At 36.3% G+C, this 27,567-nt stretch overlaps 3 protein-coding genes across 3 annotated transcripts in view; 2 read left to right on the top strand and 1 right to left on the bottom strand.

Moving 5' to 3' along the window:
* Positions 1-22,744, bottom strand: part of LOC123699227 (CD109 antigen) — a 33,750-nt gene extending 11,006 nt beyond the window's left edge. Inside the window, exons 1-26 of the mRNA XM_045646132.1 lie at positions 22,508-22,744; positions 21,805-22,178; positions 20,870-21,050; positions 20,522-20,693; positions 19,954-20,066; positions 18,596-18,736; positions 17,874-18,054; positions 17,158-17,333; positions 16,608-16,757; positions 15,912-16,136; positions 12,544-12,721; positions 11,914-12,089; positions 11,467-11,577; positions 10,755-10,895; positions 9,889-10,038; positions 9,137-9,276; positions 8,648-8,811; positions 8,058-8,281; positions 7,536-7,712; positions 6,877-7,059; positions 5,884-6,120; positions 5,360-5,544; positions 2,370-2,472; positions 1,845-2,006; positions 1,152-1,253; positions 370-556 (exon numbers count right to left, since the gene is read on the bottom strand). Of these exons, the coding sequence (XP_045502088.1) occupies positions 370-556; positions 1,152-1,253; positions 1,845-2,006; positions 2,370-2,472; positions 5,360-5,544; positions 5,884-6,120; positions 6,877-7,059; positions 7,536-7,712; positions 8,058-8,281; positions 8,648-8,811; positions 9,137-9,276; positions 9,889-10,038; positions 10,755-10,895; positions 11,467-11,577; positions 11,914-12,089; positions 12,544-12,721; positions 15,912-16,136; positions 16,608-16,757; positions 17,158-17,333; positions 17,874-18,054; positions 18,596-18,736; positions 19,954-20,066; positions 20,522-20,693; positions 20,870-21,050; positions 21,805-22,163 (4,318 nt within the window). The 5' untranslated portion in view covers positions 22,164-22,178; positions 22,508-22,744. The remainder of the gene's footprint in view (positions 1-369; positions 557-1,151; positions 1,254-1,844; positions 2,007-2,369; positions 2,473-5,359; positions 5,545-5,883; positions 6,121-6,876; positions 7,060-7,535; positions 7,713-8,057; positions 8,282-8,647; positions 8,812-9,136; positions 9,277-9,888; positions 10,039-10,754; positions 10,896-11,466; positions 11,578-11,913; positions 12,090-12,543; positions 12,722-15,911; positions 16,137-16,607; positions 16,758-17,157; positions 17,334-17,873; positions 18,055-18,595; positions 18,737-19,953; positions 20,067-20,521; positions 20,694-20,869; positions 21,051-21,804; positions 22,179-22,507) is intronic.
* On the top strand, positions 2,796-4,870 carry LOC123699228. The gene has a single exon (XM_045646133.1). The coding sequence runs from the start codon at positions 3,104-3,106 to the stop codon at positions 4,748-4,750; it is 1,647 nt and encodes a 548-aa protein (XP_045502089.1). The 5' UTR covers positions 2,796-3,103; the 3' UTR covers positions 4,751-4,870.
* Positions 22,745-23,082: 338 nt separating the features above from the next.
* On the top strand, positions 23,083-26,625 carry LOC123699169 (THAP domain-containing protein 5-like). Its single transcript, XM_045646060.1, has 3 exons — positions 23,083-23,189; positions 23,843-24,029; positions 26,093-26,625. Exons 1-3 carry the CDS (start codon positions 23,113-23,115, stop codon positions 26,408-26,410), a joined length of 582 nt encoding a protein of 193 aa, XP_045502016.1. The 5' UTR covers positions 23,083-23,112; the 3' UTR covers positions 26,411-26,625.
* Positions 26,626-27,567: the final 942 nt, after the last annotated feature.

The following is a 27,567-nucleotide window of genomic DNA, read 5'->3' on the forward strand; positions in this document are numbered from 1 at the left end:
GGATGACAACATGGAATTTAAAGATAAATTTAACAAATAATTTTTGACGTCGTTTTGTTAAGTATTTTTTACGCAATAAGTATATTATGTAAAACTGTATGTCCCTTCGGGCATAATACACCGCCAATGTGACAACCTGTATACAGAACCATTGTGGAACACCCTGTATAATATGTTACAGTCAAAACCTGAACCAGTCAATATCCTTATTGACGGTTATTAAGGTCATTGACTAAAAGTCTAAAAAATATAAATATAAAAATCATTCAATAAGGATATTAACCGACGCCCTTAGTCAATAACCTTAATAACCGTCAATAAGGATATTGACTGGTTCAGTGTAGACCGCTAGTGGAACACCGTGTGTACCTTCGGCCCGCTGGCGCCGCTTGAGCAGCCGGTAGGCGTGCTCGGCGCTGGGCGCCTTGGCGCAGGCGAGCGCGTAGGCGGTGAGCGCCAGCGCGTAGGGCGCCGCCCACTCGCCCAGCAGCCGCAGGTGCCGCTCCAGCCACGCCACGCCGCGCTGCTGCGCCGTCGCCACGCGCGCCGACAGACCCTGCACACGCACACACGGTTATAAACAATACAACACACACATGCTAGCACGGACACACGCCCACACGCACGTACGCAACAGACGCACGCACAAATGGACGCACGCACACATAAACGCGCGCCCGCGAGCGTCTCATTATACATAATGATCACAGACACACACACGCACACACACGCAATTAACAGAACCTTGCGATGTCATTTGTGTTTATTTGTGCACACACATAAACACACAAAATAAATTTTATTTTAAGCTATTGCATAGCTTCTATCGCGGGCCTAGAGCGCGGGGACCAAATCCAGAAATTGCGTAACGAAAAACCTCACGCTCCCCACTCCGACAGGCACGGAGGTGTGGCTTGAAGGCATGCTATGCAGTAGCTTTACCGCGGCAGACCCCGAGTGCCACACGTATTTTTTTATTTGAATAAGAATGCTTTCATATAAAAAAGTTCTAAAATTCACAATGACCACACAACATGTTCTATTATAAAATAAAAACATATAAAAAACAAACTAATAATTATCAAACTTTGTATGCATGACGCACACACAAAAAAAATAATCAATTTAGTGAACCCAAAAGTAAAACATACCTCTCTGACGCCTATATCCTTGAGATTCTTGACAGATTCCAGTGTTATAACGACTTGCGCAGTCAACGATATATTCCGCTCCAATATTATTGAGTTGTTCACCTGCAACAATAAAACCACGTGATATGTATCTGAAGCATTACAAATCATGTGATACAATCTAAAACATAGTTTGCTTATTTTTCAAAAATCCTACCACATATAAATTTTTTCACCAGTTGAAAGTTACATTATTCCTGAACGATATAAATTCTAAGCAAAATAAACTCCTATTTTTTATACAGTGGACTCTCGTTACACCGGCCCCTGGCCTATCCGTCGCCCCTTATAATCCTGTCTATAATTGCATCCCTATTTTTTTTTGACAATTTTTACGTCGATCAAGCATGATTTAACAGTATACAACTAGTAAAAAAACGTACCAACACTATTGTGCTCTACTCGAAGATATTGTTTTAATTCCAAAATACACAATGGAACACGATGTACCTATAACATCTTATCTTATAATAAGACCCGTAATTTGTCGAATTACAAGATACTCTTGCGCAAAAACACCCCGACTATTCCCATAGTCCCGGTGTTCTATCCGGTGTGTGGATATCTAGGCACCCTATAATCTGAGAAATTCGATACTTCGACAAGGCCTTGCAAAACGACTGTTGGAATAACGCGTGTCTATTGTATTCTCACCTCTCTCCCCCGTAACTGTGCACCCGCCTCCCTATACAGCTGGCTGTCCTTCGGCACGTCTATAGTTGCATTAGCGTTGCGGTCCGGCAGCCACGTCACCTCGTAGAACGCACCCTCCGGGGTCTGGTGCTCCAACACCCACGACACCGCCATAGATATCACCTGAATATATAGTGTTTAACTAAATTAATATTTGGGAAATAATTAGAGCAATTACAGGAGACGCTGACGATTGTACGTGAAAGAGGCACCCTGTACACACATATAAATACTTTTAGCTAAATGAATATTGGGGATTTTAGCAGATTAACAACAGCAGACAGGTCCAATGAACGTGATAGAGCCACTTCAAAAATCAAGTAATATTATAACGGAGATATTAGGTTAGTAAAATTATAAATGGACATAAAAATAATACACATAACCTGTAACCTTGAAGGGCTACTTATACATATTTTAAATTTTTAAAGCACAATAATCTATTAATTATTTTATTAAATTAAAAAAATTAAGTAATTAACTTACATTAGGATCAATGTAAATGTAGTTCTCCCATTCGTTGAAAGATGCATCTTGGAAGATTTTAGCGCAGAAGGACGTCAGCCAAACACTTGATGCAGATTGGTTCCTAATAAAAAATAATTACATATAGAAATTAAAGACTTTTTAACGGATTTTAAACGCGATTTATTCATTCTATTATTTTCCCGACGTTTCGAACACTTTACAGCGAGCGTGGTCACGGGGAGACTGAGATTACATACAGATTGGCATTAGATACAGATTGGCAGCTGTGCTTGAACATCTTAGATAATCGTGCACATAGTAAATTCAAATCATGCACGGATAAACAAAAGCAAAAATTTGAAAAATTACTGGCCAAGAAGAATAACTCAATGTCATCTGAGTATCCAAACGTCACTGAATGTCAACCTCAAGTGACAACAGTTGTCAATCTGTCAAAACAAATTCTTGATAACAAAACTATTGAGGTACTGAATAGAGGTTTAAACTTTGCTCCTGCGCCGCAAAAAATACCTTGCGAAGAAATAATAAGTCATGTGGAGGATACTTTATTCAAAAACAACATTCTTAAAGAAGACGCGGAGGCGATTCGGCAAGACATATCTTGTGTACTACGCACTTGCAAACCGCCGAAACCTAACATCTCTCGCTCTGAGTCTATCGCTTTAAAACACCTGCGAAAGAATGAAGATATAATAGTACTCCGAGCTGACAAAGGAAACGCAACGGTTATAATGGATACGTCAGATTACAACAACAAAATGTCGGAAATACTGTCGGACGAAAACACCTACAAAAAAGTCGACAAGGACCCAACAAATAAGGTAATGAAACAAACAACTGACCTTATAAATAAACACAAAACGACATTAAATCTTGACACTAAGTATCTTATTCCATCTTGCGTGAAACCTCCTAAGATGTATGGCTTACCTAAAATACACAAAACTAATACTCCATTAAGACCTATTGTGAGTCAAATTGATACACCCACTCAAAAACTATCACAACACATGTCTAGGGTGCTCGCTCCCCTCAGAGGTAACACCAGTGCTTATGTTAAGGACTCATACCATTTTGTTGAGATATTAAAAGACCTAAATATCGCAAACAATGAAACTATGGTTAGCTTTGATGTGCAGTCTCTTTTTACTAATCTCCCGGTGACTGATTGCATCAATATTGTTAAGAAAAGGTTAGGTGAACACAATATGCCATTAGAATATGCAGAGATCTTAGAACATTGCCTAACATCTGGCTATTTATTGTGGAATGGTGAATTTTACATGCAGGTTGATGGGGTGGCCATGGGCTCTCCAGTATCACCCGTTGTCGCTGATATTTTTATGGAAGACTTCGAGGAGAGAGCCTTGGCCACAGCACCAGTCAAACAGAGACTGTATAAACGCTATGTAGATGACACCTTCACAATACTCCCTACTGAACATATACCTGCATTTTTAGAACATCTTAACTCCATACATAAAAACATCCAATTTACTATGGAGTTAGAAACTAACAACCGTCTAGCCTTTCTTGACATTTTAATAATGAGGGGACGGGATGGCATGCTCAACCATACAGTGTATAGGAAAGTCACTCATACTGATAGGTACCTCAATGGTGAATCTCACCACCACCCTTGCCAACTAGCTTCTGTCGGTAAATCTTTGTTTCAGAGAGCCCGCCACCTCTGTGATGCTGCCCACCTCAGCGGGGAACTGCAGCATGTCAAGCGAGTACTACGTAACAACAAGCTGCAGGCGCCTCCACAGCATCACAGGAGTCGAACGAAGCCACACACAGTTGAAAGACAACCGGCCTACCTACCATATGTGAAGGGAGTTACTGACAGAATTGGAAGAATCCTAAGACGAGCTTCAATTAAAACTATATATAAGCCGCATAAGAAGATAAACCAATTCTTGAGACCAATTAAAAGTAATATTCCTCTACAAGATGCAGGCGTGTACAAGTTAGACTGTGACTGTGGTCTCTCATACATCGGCCAAACAAAAAGAAGCATTGCTAACCGACTGAAGGAGCACATTGCGGATATCAAGCATCGGCGTCACAAGAAGTCTGCGGTATGTGAACACACACTGGACAACAACCACTTCATAAGATTTGACCAACCACAAATCCTTGCCAGAGAAAATAAATTTTTTCCAAGACTTGTGCGCGAGGCTATTGAAATTAAAAAACATCCAAATTTCAATAGAGAAGATGGTTTGAAACTTTCTAACACCTGGGATCCTGTTATTAAGAATTTAAAATCCCATGTCAAACGTACCAAAAGACTAGAAGACACGATCAGCCAATACTGCCAACATCCGGAAAAATACTCCAGATACCAACTACGGAGGAATAGGTGGAGGTAGTTCACAAATAACAATTTTTGAATGACCATCAAGACGTACAACATCTCAGTCTCCCCGTGACCACGCTCGCTGTAAAGTGTTCGAAACGTCGGGAAAATAATAGAATGAATAAATCGCGTTTAAAATCCGTTAAAAAGTCTTTAATTTCTAAATGTATAATACTCGCGTAAAATCAAACCCTAGAAAATACTAATAATTACATACTTATAAGTATTTCTGCATTCATTTAATATTAGAGTTACAAAATTATAAAAAAAAAATCATCCACGTTCATGTGCATGAACGCGTCGTCATTTAAAAAGTTGTAATTTCGCGCCATTCATTTCTGATACTTTTTTTACAACCAGCCAAGTTTTAAAAAAGAACATTCGATTATTCCTTTTTCAAACCTGTTTACCAGGATCACGCTATTCTTTTTTTTTATTAGCCAACCAAAGACAACATCCTTTTATTCCATTTTAATCGATCAATCTTGGATCAATCGCTTTTAAACAGTGAGAATGAAACGTACGGCACATTCATGTGAACGGATTGACATCATTTAAACGAGAAGTGGTTTGCGACATTTCTTTTTCTTTTTTGTCGGTTTTCAGGTACGTTACTACTTACCAATCACTCCTAAACAATGAGAAAGACCCGTCCGGCTTCATGTACGACATCTGCCTCTGATACAGCACGTTCATGTGCGCGAACGCATCTCGCTCGAGCGTGCGGTTGCGTTGGTTGATGAGACGCATGTACAGCGTTAGGTACATGTTCGCGGCGAAACTGAACATGTTCTGCTCGCCTGACTCCTGCGGGTGTGGGAGGAGAAAATGACTGAATCATTGCCAAATACAGTAAATAGAACAAAGTATAGATAGAAAAATATGAAAAGACAATTATGATAGTATGTTAGTAAGCAATTTTAGCTTACATAAACATGGTATAAGTTTGTCTACTAATTCTTATATTATTTTTTTAACTTTACCAAATTTATAAAGGGAAATCTTTTTATTTTTGCATGGTAATAATTTTACAAAAGTAAAAATTTCCCTCATAGAGCTTTATTTCTAAGAGATGTTCTTTGTTTCTCAACTTAACCCAATTTTAACTATACATGTATCACAAAACAAAAACAATAAAACACTAACCATCGGCAGATCCAACAAACTGGTCGCATTCACCGGCATAGTCGGAAACAGGGGTCCAACCACATCACCCACAATCGAAATCGTCGCTTTATTCGACCCGAAGACATAATATCTGTCCACTTCATATGGAATGATTGGTGTTTCCGTGACGTTCACGTGCATGTATTGGAACACGTACGCGCGGTTCGAGAGGTCGAGTAGGACAGACTGATGCCGGTATTGAGGGAGACCGTCCGCCTGGGGGGAAAAGATTTATTTTATATTATTTTTTTATGTAGTGTAACAAATAGGGTATTTTTATAGTAATTGGTGAAAATTTAACACCATATTTAGATAAGGTAAATTTAAGTTTCGAATACGAGTTTTTTATCTCTGAAAGGAAATTAAATATTCTTGAAAGTGTTGAATTACATGTTTTATTGTATTTAAATAAAATCACGAAGCGAGAGTTTAATTCTTGCAGTGCACCATAATATCACAGAACAGATAAAACAAAATAAACATAACGCTTTTTAAAATCTTAGCAGCGCTTGTGTATCTTGGTCTTATGTACGCTCACGTAAACTTTATTTTTTGAAGTTAAACTTCTAAGCGTGTTGAGAGTATAATTTCAATATGCCAATACCATCACGTCACGGAGTAAGACGTCGATTTTGATATCTCCGAATCTTGGCAAAGATGTTTCACTTCTGGCACGCTACCTTTTTTAATTTTTTGATATCCCACTTAAAAAGCCCTGTATATACACCACAGAACATATAAAAGAGATTAGAAAGGCATTGTAGGCGGGGCAGACGCACCAAGGATATGAGCACTGCTCATATCATCATCATGCATATGATTCGTTCCATTTTAAATCGCGTGATCGCGCGGCGCTATGATTGGCTAGATTTGAAATTGCAAATATGTGCGTAAGCGGATTTGCGCGGACTTGGAACGAATTATTGCCATTCTAACCTCTTTTATATGCTCTAACCTCTTTTATACACTTACCTCAACGCGTATCGTCTTAGTAGCTCTGTGCACGCCGTGCAGTGTGGTCGCGTGTATGTGCACGTGTATCTCCCCGAGTGTGGCCGGCACCACGGGGATGTGCACTGTGGCCGCGTCGCCCGCGTATATGTACACGAAGAACTGGTGCTCGCCGAACGACGTGCGCGGGTTGTAGGAGCGGACCTGGGTACAATTGAATTATTAGTAAATAGGTAGTCAATTTCATGTGATATGTGATTACTTAGAAATAAAGTAGAACTAAATTTTAACAGGATATATAAAAAATCAAAGTGACAATCAATCTGTTAATGGTCATGTATCGCCACGTATTTTCAATCATCTCTTTCACTTTTGTGTTATTAAACAAGTATAACTTATTAGGTCAGATATTAATAATAAGAATATTTATATTCAATCATTCATTTAAGTTCAAGAACACTCACAAGTTGCACAATTAAGGCGGAGAAACTTAGTAAAACAAAGAGGATTTGTTTAATAACTCAGCCCCCGGAATCACAGACACAATAGAAAATCTATTGCCCGATCGGGCCGCTCCGGGCTCAATGGGTTAAGATAGAAAGGGACAACACGCCACACAGAGCCAAAACGGAATGAAAAAATGAAACTTCACAAGCATGATAACAAATGGTTTCACTCACAATGCCGTGCTCCTCCACGTGCACGAACTTGTAGTGCGGCGAGGCCTCCAGCACGACGACCGCCTCGATGTCCTGCTGCTGGTAGTTGAACACGGCCACGCGCAGGCCCAGCTGCTCGCCCTGCCGGCACTGCTCCGGCCCTTCCACCTTGATGAAGAACGGCAGCACGCCGATGTACTGGAAATAGAGCGAACTAGCGAGCATACTTTTTGGAAGTTTTTCGAAAAAATATATCAAAGACGTGCTATCAATCGCAAGATTATAAGCAGATAAGGTGATATGCATGGAATTTTAGAAATTTTTAAACATATTAAAGGAGACAAATTCAATAAAGTTCTGCTGTTTTGGAGCTATGATTTGTGTAACTAACACGTTTTTTTTTGTTTATTTATAGAATTTATGGGCATCACATCTCCGGACACGTCTGTAGATGTCTATACGCTGTAGAACCGAGTCCACTTGCCCGTTCGCCTTTGCCTATATAAAAAACAGTGCCCCTGTTCCCCCCCACCCCCCACTCACAGTGCACGGCGCGGGCAGCATGCCGAGCCCCAGCGCGGGCGACATGCTGAACGCGGACACGGTCCAGTGCGCGGGCACCTGCGGCACGTCCAGCGTGAACACGTAGCGGCCGTGCGGCCCGATGTTCACGTCGCGCCACATCCACACGTTGTCGTACTGCCGCTGCACGCGGCTGAACCGGAACTTGCGGAAGTGGCTCAGCTCGTACGACGTGTCGCGCGGGCCTGCGGGCGAGACACATTTGAATTTGGAACGTTAGACAGATCTTGGCACACACGGATACAATTCAAATTTAGAATGATGTACGGATTTAAGCACGCATGTCACGCACAGACACAATTCGAACTAAGAACTGGTGCTTGTTGATTTTATTTATGTATTTAGTTCGCGTACATAGAGTGAATTTAAATAAGAAAAAAAAATGATTAAATTTAAGATGTACACTTTTTTCATATTCAAATTAAAAGTTGGTAACACTAACAACACATCATACATTCATCACTCTAGCACCAACGGACAGCCCTATATCCGTTGCCATAGCAACGCATTCCATCACCATAGCAAACAACCGTTGCCATAGCAACACTCACAATGCGACTCGTCCGTCCTATCCGCGCAGTCGGTGACTCCATCACAATGTTTCTCCACGGGATAGCAGTTGCCGTCGAGACATTCGGCGAAACCGAGTGTTAGGTTGCAGTTTGTGTGCCGACGGGTTACTGCGACGTCACTGAACACCACTAGACCGGCGTATCTGTAGAATCGTATTGAGATATTAATAAATAAAGATATAATAATTTAAACAGTTTAGTTTTATTAATTTACACAAAATAATGTGTAATTAAATAAAACTAAAAATTTGGAAAAAAGATGTCCTTACAATCTCGAAACAAAGATTAGTAATGTGTACTCAAAGCTGTAATAAATCAATCCACTTCATAATCCTACTTTTATTCGACATTTACCACCTGCGGGCAAATCCGTTCAGTAGCTAACGCGAACAATGAAGCAGACGTACTTTTTAAAACAGTATGAACAAATTAATAATAATTAAAAAGAAAAATATAATAGGAACTCACTCAAAAGTTCGATTAGCGTCTATCCCGAAGCTAGTAGACGGGAAGTAGACCAGCTCATCCGCATCACCAAAGTGCGAGCGCCACGTGTACGCGAACGTGCCGTTCGTGGCTTCATCGAATTGAGACATCTTTGATATCACCTGGTAATAATAATAATATGTTAAATAATCTATACTCAATATTATAAAGCTGAAGTTTGTTTGTTTGTTTGAACGAGCTAATCTCGGGAACTACTGGTTCGATTTGAAAAATTATTTCGGTGTTAGATAGCCCATTTATCGAGAAAGGTTATAACATTCCTAGCGTAGCGTGGCTATATATTATTATCACGCTACGGCCAACAGGAGTGGAGCCACGGGTGAAACCGCGCGGAGCAGCTAGTGTGTAATAAGAATAATGTTGTGGTAGTTCTAAATGAAAACAACAATTTTATAATTTCACTAGCTGACCCGACAGACGTTGTCCTGTCTTCGCGAAAATTGTCAAACCCGTGGGATTTACATGGCCCTTATGTATTGCAATTTTTTTCAGTATTGCTTACACTAGCTGTGCTTGGCGGTTTTACCCGCAGTGCTCCGCTCCTGTTGGTCTTAGCGTGATGATATAACCTATAACCTTTACCACCCTATAACCAGCCTATAACCTTCCTCGATAAATGAGCTATCGAACACCGAAAGAATTCTTCAAATCGGACCAGTATTTCCTGAAGTTTGTGCGTTCAAACAAACAAACAGATAAATATATGTTTATACCTTAGCGTATGTGAGCTCGTTGCCCGCCTGCATGGTGTAGAACACGGCGTCTATCCCGGAGAGCCCCACGTACGCGCCGGGCTCGCCGTAGATCGCCACCTCCACGCGCTCGCCCGTGCGGTGCTTGCGGTTGTTTATCGACACTGTGAACTGGTATACACACAATATTATTATGAGTTATCTATCAATTTGCATAACATTTGTTATGCGTTAAAAATGAGTTTTAAATGTAATTTAATATTTTACGTATGCGTAAGTGGACATATTATATTTTGAGTGCGTAATTCATAAGTAAAATGTGCATATTTGTTATGCTCATGTGTCGAAACACAAAGCATATATACCTAAGCCGATGTATACACGTGCGTGTAGGCGTGCGTACTTGCACGCAAGTGTGTATCTATATGCGTGTACATACGTGCGTTTGTTTACCTACGTGTGCGTGTGCATGCGTACCAATACGCACGTACATATACAACTGCGTTGTGTTTATCTATGCGTGTGCGTGCATGTATATGCTGCTATTTTATAATATATTGTACAACGTGTATGTAATATGTATGTGTGTAAGCATGTGTTGCTATTATAATATGAATGTGTTTTTTTAAACCTGTGTTTTTTTTTTTTTTTTATTTTGTGTGGTGTCTCTCAATGTTAGCCAGAAGGGCTTCTACATTTTAACGCGGACGCGGGGGTGAACTGAAGTCACCCTGGTAGCGACATGCGCAAGGGCGTCCCCCCTTGACGGGGATCTCGAACCTCGGCTTGGACTGTCGCTTGAGTGGAGGAGGCCAGAAGGGCCCTAATCGGACGGGCTAAACCTGTGTGTGTACATGTGTACTATATGTCAATATGTGTATACTCACATTGTTCCTAGATATGCCATTAACAGGGAAGGTAAGCGAGTCGGCCAGCACTACAGCCCGTCTCTGCGCCGCCCACACCACCACGGTGGCGACGGGCGACATCTCAGCTGACAGAGCCACTGCGAACGTGCGGACACCCTCCTGTGTAAGTACATATAAATAAATATATAAGCCATTTATTCGAAATCTCATTTATTACATACCTAATATACAATTTTGTTAGTAAATAGTTACTTAAAATTAAGGTAACTTATAATTAGTGTTAGTATTATCTAAGAGATTTCGACCCCTATTTGGGTAAAGGCCTCCTCCATCCTTTTCCATAACTCTCTGTCCTTGCCTGTCTTTATCCAGTCTTTTCCTGCGACGTATATTATATCATCAGCCCACCGTTTTAATGGTCGACCCACATTCCGGTGCGTACATATAGATGTACATATTTATATTATATTCGTAATTTTTCGTTAGTAGGACAAATATCGAATAGGACACATTATGGGGAATGATCGAGGAAAGTGGACTTGTAAATATTCTTGTAATATTTTTGCAATAAAAGCTTTCATTCAAGACAAATATACAATACTAGCTGCGCTACGCGGTTTTACCCGCGTGACTCCGTTACTGTTGATAAAGGGAGAAAGAAAGAAACAAACGAACTAAAAATATATAGTCAAATCGCACAAAAATATTTGGCACTAAACCACAAACACACCTGCATATTCTCCTGGCCGCTAGTGAGTATGATCCCTTTAGACATGACAACATAGCTGAATGTCTCCATGTAGAAGTTGCTCTGTACATGGAATATTATGTATTCACCAACCTGCAACAATAGATTTTAGTATAGCGTATAATAGTTTAAATTGAATGAAAATTATTAGTTTTTATGTTTCACTTTATTAACTGAAGCTATTCTCATTTTGAATTGTCATATTAAATACAATTACTATATATTCACTATATCGTTTTTACCTAACGTCAAAAGGTTGAAATTTTTTAGTTTAAGTTAGTCTAAAATTTTAATGAAATTTACCATCATCATAGCATCTTTTATGCTCATCATAAGACATCATATGATTGGGACATTGGTATAGCAAAATTTCGCAAACAGAATCGCGCTTTTTTCCATGTATTAAAAAAATTTAATAAATCCACTCACCCTCGCGTTAGTAGTACTAGTGGACACTCGTATATGATGATGGTTGGGCGAGTAATGTGCAACCAAATGCACGTCAGCACTTGCCCGACCTCCGCGCGCGTCTGCGAGTTGTGCATTGAGACGCACGCCTGTAATTCCGTCTAGGGTCTCGCGGTAGTTCGGGTCTTTCTCCAGATCTAGAAATAGAATTTACGTTAGAAAGAAAACTAAAACATTTATTTTAAAAGGCTTATTTAGGCAAAACAAATCAATCACATTTATGCTACTTGCATAAAAAAATACAAATTTATATTTAACGGACTTTTCGAATATGTCAGTTTGATTACTGTATTCAAATTTCAAATCTCTATTGAACGAGCAATTTTTTTAACCAAATCATGTTTTTGCATTTCTTAAGCTTGAGTAAATCATTTCTGCATTTTTCTTTCACTGGTTCAATGATTTACAAGTGAAAGAATTACAAATACACTGAATGATAGACATAAAATGGAGAAGTTTACTCATTTTGAAAATATATTCACGATAATAGTATTATCTTGTATTACAAGACGTGTTAAAATATAGATCAAAACTAATCAATAAACGAAAAAATTTTAGTAAACTTTGCATTATAACAATGGTGATACTCACGTAAAAGTTTATACAGATCAATCTTCAAATGCCACACAGCATCATGTCCGGGCACGAGCGTGGGCCGCAAGGGCTCCAGGCCTCCGCCCCTCCCCTCCAACTGCGCGGTCACTACCAGGGAAATGCCCGCCGCCTGCCATGCGGGCAGCTTTGAACCGTCGTGGTATGCTACTACCATCTGTATTATAAAATACGAATTAAAATATAAAAACATTACCCTATAAGAAGATGAAGAAACTAATATAAAATGACGCTTGGAAAAATTTATTATTTTATTTTATTATCTATACGTAATTTATTTTAATTTTACATATTATTCATTAAAAATTGTCCAGTGAAAGACTTTCTAAAAAAAAGTAAAAGTCATCAAATGATGATTATAAGTAATAGGCGTATACATTTATGTTTATGTTACTTACCACCAGATTTATCTTTACCCTATATCAAAAGTTTTTATCAATCTATTCATAATATAGTTCTTCAATCTGATAATACTGACGAATTTATATGCCTTGGTGACTTTAATACTACCAATATTGATTGGCTGAAAAGCTCCGATAATTTCTCACTATTACCTTCTAATCCACGGGATCAAAAAGCTAACCTTCTCTTAGAAACTATTAATCTTTGCAATTTTTACCAATTTAATCATATTAAGAACATTAATAATCGTTATCTTGACTTAGTCTTATCAACAATAACTAGTGTTTCAGTAAATAATGCAGACCCCATAAGCCGAGTTGACCGCCACCATCCAGCATTGTCAGTTACTGTAAATTATACAGTTAATCACTGCCCATTACCCCGCTTCAAACAACCTAAGCGTCCCAATTTTAATAAGTGTAATTTCTCGCGTGCTCGGTATGAAGTTTCTCAAATTGAATGGAACAACGTGCTTTGTTCCAAGGATATTGACGTCAACGTCGATATATTTTACGGCATATTAAATAAAATCATTCACGATACATGCCCTTTAACATCCAAAAGTACCGATGAATTTCCCTTATGGTTTACGCCTGCATTGAAACGATGTGTTCGTGAAAAATTAAAGTTTCACAAAAAATTTAAAAAGTTTAAAAATCCACGCGATTACGATACATACTCTCTATTACGTCGTCGCAGTAAATTGCTTATTTCTAAATCTTATAATAACTTTATCTCCTCAATTGAAAGTGCCTTGCAGGATAATATTAAATGTTTTTGGCGGTACGTTAATGATAAGAAATCTTCCAAGTCCTCAATTCCTAAGACGATGAAGTATGGTGATCTGGCATGTTCTGATAGTAGGGGGATATGTGAGTTGTTTTCTAATTATTTTAATTCTGTTTATCAAGGCGCGCAATCCTCCACTTCATCATTTACCGATAATACAATCTCTGCATCTTTAAGCAACTCTGTACTCAACAACATCGCAGTCAGTAAGCAGAAGATTATTACAACAATTCGAAAACTTGATGTGCGTAAAGGAGCAGGACCAGATGGAATACCACCCCTCTTTATAAAAAATTGTTGCAAGGAATTGGCGATTCCATTAACGATCATGTTTAATCAATCCCTGAAGACTGGTACATTTCCTAGGGTATGGAAAACGGCTCACATAATACCCATTTTGAAGTCTGGTGACAAATCGAGCTGTGAGAATTACCGACCGATTAGCATACTATCTTGCCTGGCTAAATTATTTGAAGCAGTAGTCTACGATACACTGTATTTTCATCTCCTTCCCTTGATTTCTCCCAATCAACACGGATTTATAAGACAACGCTCGACAACTACAAATCTCCTGACTTACCACTCATATTTATGCTCTGCCTTTGAAAAAAGACAACAAGTGGACGCTATCTATACCGATTTTTCCAAGGCTTTCGATAGAGTAAACCACATTATACTTTGTAATAAACTAAGTGCTTGGGGAATACATGGTAATTTACTCCGATGGATTACTTCTTACCTGTCCAACCGTAGTCAGCTTGTTGCTCTTAATGGCTCATTATCCTCACCTGTTCTAATACCTTCTGGCGTCCCGCAAGGGTCCCATCTCGGACCCTTACTCTTTATCGTATTTATCAATGACCTCATCGACAACTTAAAATGCCAATCTCTTATGTATGCTGACGACTTAAAGGTATTCTCCACTGTGGCCAATATTCAAGATGCTTATATACTACAAAATGACCTAGATTCTATAGCGAAATGGTGTGAACTTAACCAAATGACCCTGAACGTTAATAAATGTGCTGTTATAAGCTTTACGCGAAAGTTTAACAAACTAAATTTTAATTACAGTTTTAACAGTCAGGTTCTTCCTCGTGTTTCCGTTATTAAAGATCTCGGTGTTTACTTTGACGATAAATTGTCTTTTAGAATTCATTTCGATGATATTATCAATAGAAGCTCTCGTCTCCTTGGGTTTATCTCAAGGATCACGAAGGGTTTTAAAACACCATCTAGTCTTTTACATTTATTTGAAACCCTGATTCGTTCAATCCTAGAATTTAACTGTGTCATATGGTCACCGCACTATACAATTCACATCAAACGCATTGAACGACTTCAGAAGCGTTGCTTAAGGCTGGTTTCTCTTCGTTACCACATCGGTCGAAGTGGATCTAGCTACGAAAGTCTTCTTGAGAAATTTAATATTGTCTCGTTGGAAAAGCGTCGACAGAGGCTAGAACTCATAACACTCCATAAAATCGTTCACTCATCTATCCACTCTCCGTCACTGCTGTCTACTGTTAATTTTAATGCTTCATTTCGCTTCCGGACTAACAAAACTTTTTCTTTACCTTTAACCAGGAATAATACCTCTTTTTATAACCCTATATCTCGTTTCTGCCGTTTGTACAATGATTTATCCACAAGATTCCCCGATTTTGATATATTTGATCATCGAATAAACATATTCAAAGAACATGTCTGTCGAATCTTGAAATGATGTCCTAGTTTTGTTGTTAATGTATTGTGTAATGTAACCATTATTTTTATTGTCTTTCTTTTATATGTAATATTGAATTATTGGATTTTTAAATATGAAATTATTGTAATACGCTTTAGATAACTTTAAGCTGTATCCCATTGTAGTATTGTAATTGTACACATTTTGTTGGGTTGCGATCTGCTCGTAAAATTGATGTGGCGCCTATGGACCCGGCAAGATCGTGGCCTGTTGTGTGTATTTAATTTGAATAAATAAATAAATAAATAAATAACAATATTTTCGTTTTTAGCTTTAATTACAAATGATACTTATGCATAACACTGTCACAATTAATTTTATTGCTATTCACAAAGCGTCAATTATAACTGCCTCAATTCCTTCAATAGTTTTAACTAAATATAAATTTAAATAACAAAAAAGTACTCACATAAACATCAAACGGCATGCTCGGCTTGAACACCTGCAGCTCCCCACCGAGGAAGGTCACAGAGAGTGAAGAATTATATATCCTCGCTATACTATAAGCCTCTATAACGTCATCAAGGAACGGATCACCAATGGAGGCTGTGATGATCACTTCCACTCCATCTAGAGATGGCACAAGTTGAGCCAATTCAGACATTGGGTACTTGAAGTCGTATGTGCCGTTGAACTGTAGAAAATTATAAGGATATTTTTAATAATAAGCATTGTTTTTTACGCAATTTTTAAATATGTAAAAAATTAATAAGCTACTCCAATAAGGAGTAATAAATAGCTAGCTAATAGTAATTTGGTACTGCTTTATTTTTTGAATTGTAATTGATGAGATGATGTAATAGAAAATGAATACAATGTCTTTAAACTTAACAATGTACTTTTTGGTAAAACAATTAATATGAAAGTGTAACTACCAATTATAATTTATTCAAAGTATATATTGAACTAGCTTTCAGCCCGCGGCTTCGCCCGCTTTGTCTAAAACCTAATAAATTACATACTAAAACCTTTCTGTCTATTAAAAAAAAAACCGCATCAAAATCCGTTGCGTAGTTTTAAAGATTTAAGCATACAAAGGGACATAGGGACAGAGAAAGCAACTTTGTTTTATACTATGTAGTGATAAAGAAAAAAAATTACTTACAAATCTCAAATACGGCAGCTGATCATATCCCTTTGTGTTATAATAATTGTATGAAGGTGAAGTGGTGTAGGTATTGTAGTTCAGGTTGTTGCCGTTGTTCGCGAAATCAATAGGGTCGGGCTTTGGCATCCAGAATGGGTACTTTTCGTCCTGTGACAATGAAAAATAATTTCGGTTGTTTAAGAGTTTTTTTAGATAGCTAATACACATTTTTTGTTAAGAAAATTTTGTGATTTCATAGTTTTAAATGCAGTTATTTGCATATTAAATAAGTTAGTAAATTGAGGGATTTTGTTTTCAATTTCAAGCTAAAATAATTCTAACATTTATAAACTCGTACTTAAATAAAAAAAAGGATAAAATATTTGAACATTGACATTTTTCGTACGTGATTTAAAAAGTTAATAAAATTATTTTCGATTTTTCACAAAAATATAACAACAACAAAACTTGTATTTTGTTTTTATGATTGCCAGATTTTGTGTTAGGGCAAAGAAATTAGTTTCGGATTTTTTTTGCTTTAACACAAAATCTGGCAAAATATACTCACAAAATTAAACATCCTCGTCACCACCTTCTGCGGATCGTACCACCAATCGGGATGGTCAATTTGGTTCGGTTGCCCCGGTCTATAGTTCATGTTGCGCTGGTTGTACTCCTCTTGGCCGTACTCGAAGGGCTGGTATGCGCTCTCGTTGTAGAGATACGGGTTGTAATTCGGTCGGGCTGTGGGGGAAATGGATTTTTTGGACAGTTTTCAATTGCGAGTAATTTTTTGATAGTGTGTTATATCGCGAGTCGGATTTCATGTAAAATCTAATAGTTTTTACAGTGTTACCGTCACATATACATAAATGAGATTAGTAAAAGAAATAATCAAACAAAAATAAATTTCAGTAAATTTTAAATTTTAAAATATAACATCTCGCGAACCAAATCTTTTTTTTAAGCTTATTATTTTTGTTGCATAGTTTTTAAGTAGGCTTTTTATTATTTTATATTTCCTCTTTCTTCGTTTTTTTATGCAATTTGATGAACTTCATTAAGTGATTTTATACTTATCAATACATATTCTTTATATCTTAATAGAACAGTCAATTAGTATCATAATTAGCAAGTATGTAAATAAAAATTATTCGAAAGCATCCCACAGGTCCTACGGATCGTGGATCCCAAGTACCCCTCGTATCCCGTAATTTAATGATTTGAATAGATCATCACAAGGTCCCACGGATCCCGGATCCCAGGCCCGGTCCCCGTACTCACCCCTCGCGAAGGGATCCCGGTCGAGGCGCGGGTCCCGCGGGCGGTGCTGCGGCACGGGGCGCAGCGTGGCGCGCAGCGTGAGGTTGCCGCGCACGGGCGCGCCCGACGTGTAGTTCGCCATCACGCGCCCGTGGATGTACGCGTCCGTGTTGAAGAAGAACGCCGGCATCGTTATGTTCACCTGGTATACGGAACATTTTAATGCTGATGGCCAATGAAGAGTTTAGTAAATATGTTGTCGTATAAACACAATCTAGTTGTTTATACGACAACATATTTACTAAACTCTGCCCAATACACGAATAGACAGAGTTTTACTTTGGACTGTTATTGTGAGTGTAATTTTTTTCAATATTGGTCATCAATACATCAAAGTTAAAATTATAAAGTTTCACCGCTTTCATTTGCTTCCGCATTCAATCGCGCGCTTCTGTGATGACGTCACGCTGCGAGTGTTATGTTCAATTGCGTGTAATGCGGAATTTTTGCGTGCAAAATTTTATTTATTAAGTAATTGCAAGTAATAATTCAAGTGTGTTCAATCAATTCAGATATTTTTCTTATTATACTAACACAGTGATGGAAAATAGTTTTGTAAAAGGACAGTCGATACATATTTACAAAGCAAAAAATGTTTAAAAAGCTATACTAGAGAAATATGTCTAGTTTCATTAAAATAAAATTCTATAACATGATTTTTTTTTACGTATCTTCCAACTCACCTCAAACCTAGTCTGATAGTACTCCTCGACAAGGAACTGGGCCTCCTCCGTCTGACCCAGCGCCTCTACACGCACGCGCCACTCGCCGAACTGCGGCTGTTCAGACATCTGGTATTGGAGGCTCACTGTGCCGAAGTTACTCTGTGGAATGGCATTATTATAAAAAATCCGTAGAATTTTGTAAGAACTGTCCAGTTTGTTGGCATTACATTATTTTGATGTTTTAACATAAAATTTACTTGATATGAAAAAGGATTACTTTATTTTGGGGTATAAAACAATTTTAATCAATTTATATTATGATAACATAATATTATAGTGTTCTGTGTTATCAATATTAATTGATTGAGACAAAAGTACAAAACAAAACTTGCCAAAGATCAAAAGAAAGTTCGAAGTGGGAACTAATCGTCTGTATACCATCAATATATTATTAGCACACATAAATTGGGTATTAGAATAATAAAAAATATTGATTTTTTTATGTATTTTAAAACTTTATTATTAATTATATCGATATTTAATGCAGAAAACTAAAAAAAATTTTTTTTTTCAATTAATTATAAGCAATTAAAAATTGATGAAATTTAAATTAAAATCACGTGACTATAAACGCGCCATGACTGGTCACCATTGATGTGACGTCAAAATGTTACAGTTGTAGGTATACGTTTTTCTATCAACTGCAATGAGTGAAAACTAACATTATGACGTCACACGCGTCCGGGTGACGCTTCGGGAGTTGTCGGTGTGTCTTCGGTACTGGATTCAAAGACTAATTTTTATTTTGAAATAACTTTTGAATTATTGCAAAAAAAAGATTAAAAAAATAGTTTTGTTATAAAACTAATATATAATCTTTCCATTTAGCACAAAATTTTTTTTTATTCAAATACCCAATTGTAACAATAAAACTCTTTATTGCATTGCCACAATCGAAATCCTTCCATCCGTGAAAGCACTTGTAAACTTGTGTTAATGGGCTTTAAGCTCTTAATCTGATTATTTACGTAACTTGTTACTGTGTATAAGCATGTCTGTTTTAATGGGAATATCGAGTATCGCCTTTGTTTCTTGGTAGAATCAAGTTTTATGTTTTGAATCAAGACCCTACGTCTCGTAACGTATGAACGTCTCGAAAAATGACACTTTAATGTTTTATTTCTTCTTTGTTGTGAATTTGATCTAAATACCGGTTGTTGGAAAACTAAGACAAGACTTTGATTTGTGTCTTTTAAATTATCACTTTTTTTTGATTCAGACTTACATGATACCCATGAAAATCATATATAAAGAAAATACATAGAAAAATTGAAAGTTAAGAGTACATTTGATCGGGTTATAAGATAATACTTTACCTGTCGGGAGAGCCATCTTTTCATGATTCGTCCATTGGGATCCAAGATGAAGACATCTATGGATCTACCAAATGCTTTTAATTCTGTGTTGATTGGAATCACTCGGAATCGCACTGCAAGGAAGGAATAGGAAAGCTATACTTTTGTAATGGGAATGAAAAATTCTATACCCTGAAAATCATTAAAACATTTTTCAATTGTAACTTATTTAGGTGGAAAAAAATTTCGAGAACATATTTTCGTAAAAATAAACATTTCTGAGAATATTTAATTAATTTATATTCATTTTGAATGATTAGGAAATCAATTGAAACTTCTGAAATGCATATACATATATACTATAAAGAAAATTTACATTGTGCAACACGTGCTTTAGGCCGGCAAATATAATTAACTATTTAATTCAATGCAAACAAGCAATAGGATTCTTGCGAATATATTAAATCACAAAATTTTGTATTAGTATTCAAATTGTACTTACAATTAATGTTAAATTTTTTTATTCAGTTTGCTTGACTTTTTATACAAATAAGTATTTCCTACATTAAGTAAAATAGTCATTACATACCTGTCTGTCCCTGCATATAAACTGGTTTGTCCATCTGAATGAATATAGTCATGAACCTCTGTGAGAAGTCAAGCTGAGTCTCATTGGCGAATGCCGTTCCACCAAAGGGATCGTCCAAGTAGAGGCCTTCTACACGCAACTTGTAGTCGCCGGGTACAGATGTTGGCGGTATCTGAGCAAGTGTACAAATTAAAGTCCTGTTAGTAACTTATCAAATATTTGAACTTGGATATTTTCAATTAATTTTATTAATTTAATAAAGTGGTTTTTGACTTTATTTGTCACAGACAATACTACAAATCTTTATTATATTAATATGTATAGTGTAAAATTTAATACGTAACTTACCCTCATATTCAGAATCTCAGGTACCCCCTCTTTCACTTTCTCAACAACATGAGCCATTTCCACTCCATTACATGAAATAGAAGCTCTTATTGTCATCTGCAATCTTGCTTTCAGTATATTTGCCGAAATTTTATATATTTGACCTGGACGGACCATTTTTGATGCTACTATAAAATATGTACTGAAAAGAGGAAGGATTTTAGGTACATAGTTTAAAAATAAACATTGTTATACATATATTCATTTCTTTAACGAAAATAATGCCTGATTTAAAATATATTTAGCTAACTAGCCTAACCCACATTTCTTGAGCTTATTATAAAAGAGGTTAAATATTAATAATTCTTAATAAAGGTATTTTATATTGAAAGTTTAATAAAATACTTTGCTAGTGGCTTCACTACGGCTATACTACTTCTTCCAAACTATATCAAATTGGTCTTGTCTAGTTTATGGTGCAGTATCGGAATTTAAACTTAGGCTAGGAATATCACCACATAGCTTTCATAATTTATGCTAGTTTTGTTCAATCACTTATTGAATGTATATAAACCAAAGTCCATACTAATGGAGATACTAGTCCAGAGCTAATTAAATATAATTTAAATCTATTGTTTGCTAATAAAATATGTTAAACATGTGCCCTGCTCCATCGAATACTTAATCAGGTATATGATAATTATTTTTATAATGCACAATGCACATACATCTCTGTCCTAGTTCTTATAATCTACTAGCTGCGCGGTTTCACCCCCGTGGCTCCACTCCTGTTGGTTGTAGTGTGATGATATATAGCCTATAACCTTCTGTGATAAATGGGCTATTTAACACTGAATTTTCAAATCGGACCAGTAGTTCCCGAGATTAGCACGTTCATACAAACAAACAAACTCTTCAGCTTTATAATATTAGTATAGATTACAAAATGTACTTACGCCTCATTAATAATAACACTGTCATGTTCCAATTCACCAGCTTTGAATGGTGGAAAATTTATATTCGAATCCCAGACTGGTCGAGGGGTATTCTCAGATGCATATACATTTTGATTTACACTATTACGATTATCATACTGATTATATCTTTTATCCGTTGCATAGGGATTGTCATACTGGTTACGATTTTGGAACCTCCGATTTGGGTCATACGGATTATCATATCTAGGGTCATTAGTATTGAGGTAGTCATTTGTTGGGTTGGGTTGGTTGTAATCTGTGTTGTATGTTGGTGTTGCATAGTCCTGCCCGGCGCATGTTTGCAATATCAGTAAAGGAGCTATGTATATAAGATTCATTCTTCAGTCTTATACCTGTGGGTAAATTATTATTGTTTGAAATAATAAATAAATCTGCACTCTGATTGTAATCAAAGAATTTTGAACGAACTGCATTTATTTTATTAGATTTATTAATTATTTTATTTATAAGTTATTTACTTGTAGAATCGTGATTTCAACAAAGGTGGTAACTTCATAAACGTTTTGTTTACTGTTTGTCATCAACCTTTTCTTACTCGGAAACATGTATAAACTCACACGCAATAGAAGCATAACAAAGGTTTTCATTAGCTTAACTATAAACAGGTCACATTTATAAAATCTAAGACAAGATTAACCTTAATATTAATTCAATAACTTACTTATTTTTAACCGAAGTTAACGCCCATGGAAACGGTTGGCTTTGTTTTGTTTTAAACAAGAAACACGAAATGCTTATAACACTATTCACACTATAATAAATTTATTACATTAAAAGTATTGTTTATAAGTTTCTTTTAGAAATTAACAACAAGTTCGTTACGCGGTTCCATTACTGAATTCATACGAAAAAGTAAAGCCAGGAACTTGCTTCACGCAGCCGCACCACACCCGGTGAATGTGTGACAGTTAAAGTTGCCATTTAAATTATTTGAAGCGTCCTGCGTCATTTCATTTATAGAATAAATTGCCAGATTCCAAAAATAAAATTACTATCGTATAGTATGCATCCATGGTATGCATTTACTACCTTTATGTGATTTACGACCCTCTACATTTAATTCGTATCACCATGGACGTAGTATATCTACGATCATTCCTATCATTGCTTTATTTACATTGCTACTACACTATTTGTAACATGAGTTATAGACACGGGACGGAAAAAAAAGTTTTTACTGTTCTGTGGTTAGAGACAAGCGTCTCAATCTCACTTAGTCTATGCCCCCCGCTTGCCGCGTCAACACGTGTTAATGCTCTGTTCAAAATGCCTTCGTGTGTGATGAGATATTGTTTTAACAGTTCATATAATACAAACAAAGCCCGAGGAGTGACTTTTCACCAGTAAGTTTCCTTATTATCAGTAAGTCATGCATTTTAATAATATTGTTATCATTTTACAATAAATCACCACACGTTCTGCGTTCGGCGCCATTTTCATAGACCAAGTAACAACATTTCTGTACACACAGACGTGACACTATCGATGAGTCTGTTATTTGTTAAAAAAATCCATTTAATTTACTAGAAAATATTACCGTGGTGTAGTATGTAAATATGTATTTATGACTGACCGGTTGGCTCTAAGAGCAATTAACCTAATTGCTCTTAGGGTTGGCTCGGTTGGTAGTGGCCCTGCCTTTCAAGCCATAGGTCGTGGGTTCGATTCCCACCCGGGGCAAATATTTGTGTGATGAACATAGATGTTTGCTCTGTGTCTGGGTGTTAATTATCTATATAAGTATTTATTTAAAAATTATTTATGTATGTTTATCAGCCATCTGGTTTCCATAACACAAGCGAAAGCTTAGTATGGGATCAGATTGTGCCGTGTGTGAAAATTGTCCTGAAATATTTATCTGAAATATTATACTTTAACGGTTAACCCGACTACGCAAAGTGAAAAGGAAGGTTATATTAATTATTATTAAATATTTACATAGAGCATTAAACAAGAATATTTCCGTATTGTTAATTTTAATTCAACTTGTCTATAGGTTTCCGCATCACGGCCACGAAAAAAGGGAGGAGTGGATTAAATTTGTACAAAAAAATCGTAGTGAGGATACATGGTTACCATCAGAGTATTCACGCATTTGTTCTATTCATTTTAAAGAAGATGACAAATACACCACAAAGACAGGACGAATATACTTAAGGAAAACAGCTGTACCCTGCATTGATGTAATAATTTAACTTTTAACAGTCTTTTTATTTTTAGCGATAAAAATACTTACTTGAGCACACCATAGATAAGGTTAGGTTGTGGTAGTTTATAATATTATAAAGCTGAAGAGTTTGTTTGTTTGTTTGAACGCGCTAATCTCGGGAACTACTGGTCCGATTTGAAAAATTCTTTCGGTCTTAGGCCCCGTTTCCACCTGGAAGTAAACTCGCGGAAGTCTTGCATGAGTTACTTGCAATGTCGTTTACATATCCTGCATTTTATTGCTGCAATAAATGTCATGCGAGAAGCTCGCGGATCATACTATCGCAACTTATCGCGGAGGTGTTTACACACCATCTTACGAGTGACGGGATAGGAATTACTGTCACAATTTTTCTATTCTATTTTGTGAAATAAATCTTCTTTTCTAATATATATAAATCTCGTGTCACAATGTTTGTCCTCAATGGACTCCTAAACCACTTAACCGATTATAATAAAATTCGCACACCATGTGCAGTTCGATCCAACTTGAGAGATAGGATAGGTTTTATCCCGGAAATCCCACGGGAAAGGGAACTATGCGGGGTTTTCTCTGAAAACGCGTGCGAAGCCGCGGGTGGAAAGCTAGTCGTATACTATAATTTATAATGTGTACTATTTAATGTAAAATGATCTAATGAACTAATGTAAATAATATATTGTTTGAATAATAACTTAGTTAAATTATAAAATTAGATAAGCATAATATAAATATATTGTATGCCAATTTGTTGGTGAATTGTGCGGACATGAAATTTATTATAAAAACTTTGTAACCACAATAGGCATGACGAAAGATTTTGAAATCCTCTTCCATAATGTGTGTATACGTTTACTATACCTACAAGAAAAACCCTATATTTCGGTAATATACTTAAATTTAACGAAGGTAAAAGCCATTTTTTCAAAAAATATTTATTAACTGTGCCAAAACAGGTCACAGGTGTCATGGCGTAGGCGTGACGTCACTCTTTAGTAAATACGTAATTATTTGTACGCATTGCGAAGAAAATTAAAGAATTAATATTTATTTAATATGTGTTATAGAAACGAATTTCAAAGTTTATAAGTAGTGTGCAGTATTGCAGTGTGAATCCACATAAAAATAATGCTAAAAAATGTGTTAGTAATTATTTCAAGCGAGAAAATAATAAGAAATGATTGTATAAAGTTGGCGCGGAGAACCCCGAAATCACGTATTCGTGAATTCGCAATTATATTTCTGTTCTGAGTCGATAAAGCATACGTGAAACAATAGAAAATAAATAAAAATGCGTATTCTCAACATATTCATAACAACAAAATACATCTGACGTGAGTTGTTTACTTAATCGTGACGTCACGCGTGTTTTAGTCAAAATGGCGAACTGCAGAATTTCAATGTTTTATTTTATTGATAATCTCATTAATCTTAATGTTTTAAGTCACTATATTTAATTTATTTATTATACATTTTCCCTTAAAAACACTAATACGATCATTTATGGATACTGTCGTCATGCCTATTCAACAAATAAATTTTCATTTCATTTCATTTTCAAAAAATAATCACATTATTCCATCTTAAGATCTCATTTAATCCTATTGACTTTATAGTTTCTTCATTCTTCACAAGAGCATTCACGACTCATTAATTTCAAATAAACAAAAATCAAAAGCCGTGCGGGCGATACTTGCAGCTTGCTGCGAGATATACGGAACTAGACCGATAAGCTGCGAGATTTGTCGCGAGTAGACGCAGTCATGTTTACACATGCTTTCGCAACTTCTCTCAAGAAGCGCTTGACAAACTGTCGCGACAGCACTTGCAACATAGTTTACACATGCAAGCTGCTGTCAGACAGACTGTCGAGAGTTCTTGCAGAAGTTTACTTGCAGGTGGAAACGGGGCCTTAGAAAGTTCATTTATCGAGGAAGGCTATAGGCTATATATCATCACGCTAAGACCAACAGGAGCTGAGCCACGCGGGTGAAACCGCGGGGCTCAGCTAGTGTTCGATAAAAATACAACCGACTACACTGAAACCTTTTTTTTCAGCCTAAAAAAACCAGTGAACCATCTTCATTTAAACCAGAACCATTGTCTGACTCAGTAAGCAGTTCAGAATCAATTTTCGACAGTCCGAGAACAATTGTACTGAAGAAAAAATTACTTAAGGAATCTGCAGCTAGAAAGAAACTTGCTGAGAAGTTTAGGATATTACGACGTAAAAATTATTATCTAAAGGAAAAATGTGCCAGGTACAAAACTCTTGTTCGAAATTTGACAGCTGATAAATTCGGTTTTGATTTAAATAAGACACCTGATTTAAATACGACACCTGATCTAATGGCGAAAGAAGAAGTTGTTGAGTAGCATAAGTCACTGAATCACTGAATCAGCCATCAATATTGAATCATCGAATCCATTTAAGTCGGGTTATAAACCAATACTCCAAAATTAGATTACATCATGAAGCAAAAACTGATAAAACTATTGATTACTACACAAAACGACAAAAGCTTACTAAGTTGATATTATTTAAAGGAAATTAAAATACATAGTTTAATATAAAATCCTCTTTTTATTAATTCCCAAGTATCAGAACCATCAGATAGTACCGAGTAAATAGATTGCACAATGTATCGCATCTGCGTGCATTGCTTAAGCTATGAACACGGAACTAGCACAGTTGACAGATATATACTACGTACATACAGTTAGGAAACTAAGCCCCTGCGATGAAATTATGACGTATATAGCTATAGGGCTGTTACCTTTTTGATATTTAACCGACTTCAAAAATAAAGGAGGAGGTTATCAATTCGGCCTTTATTTCTGTTTGCTTTTTTTCACAGTTGATTTTGTGGTAATTTTGAGATTAAAACCCGTTAAAATACAAAAATGGTGTAGCCTAAATATGAATTTACAAGAAGAAACAATCCGAATTAATACAGCATGTAAAAGTAAATACGTTTTTATCAGTGCTATATTTCGAAATCTTATTTTGTTATGGACGCCGAAGGCTATTTAATGTACCTAAATTATTTATAATGCTTGATATTTGTATGATACATATATTCAATAATAATTATTTTAAACCAGAATTAACAATACTTGTATGTAGGTATACATACTAAATTATTTTTAAAACGATAAATTAAATAAAATTAAAAAACACAAAATATGCAAAAATAAATTAAAATTATTATTATACGAGCATAGAACCTCTACCTTTTTGTTTTAGGAAGAAAAAGAAAATAGTTTGACAGGCTTAGTGCTTGACAAAGTGGAGACGCCACGTATCGATAAAAATACAATAATTATAATATCTATCTTTTTCTTCCCTAATATTTACGTAATTATGCACATCAATTTAAACAAGATTTTTTTAAGGTTTCCTTTTTTTATATTTTCGTGCTCTTCTAGATTGCGTAAAAATAGATGCGACCTTTAAACAGACTGGACTCCTAATAGTGACTATTTGTAGCTATCATTTTGGTAGAAAATATGTCAACTTAATTTAAAACTCA

Source organism: Colias croceus, chromosome 17, assembly GCF_905220415.1.
Source record: "Colias croceus chromosome 17, ilColCroc2.1".
Lineage (NCBI taxonomy): Eukaryota > Metazoa > Arthropoda > Insecta > Lepidoptera > Pieridae > Colias > Colias croceus.

Coding starts and splice junctions, on each gene's coding strand:
- LOC123699228 (XM_045646133.1), top strand. CDS start 3,104: ATGGATACGTCAGATTACAACAACAAAATGTCGGAAATACTGTCGGAC.
- LOC123699169 (XM_045646060.1), top strand. CDS start 23,113: ATGCCTTCGTGTGTGATGAGATATTGTTTTAACAGTTCATATAATACA. Junction 23,190..23,842: donor CGAGGAGTGACTTTTCACCA/GTAAGTTTCCTT, acceptor ACTTGTCTATAG/GTTTCCGCATCACGGCCACG. Junction 24,030..26,092: donor CAGCTGTACCCTGCATTGAT/GTAATAATTTAA, acceptor CTTTTTTTTCAG/CCTAAAAAAACCAGTGAACC.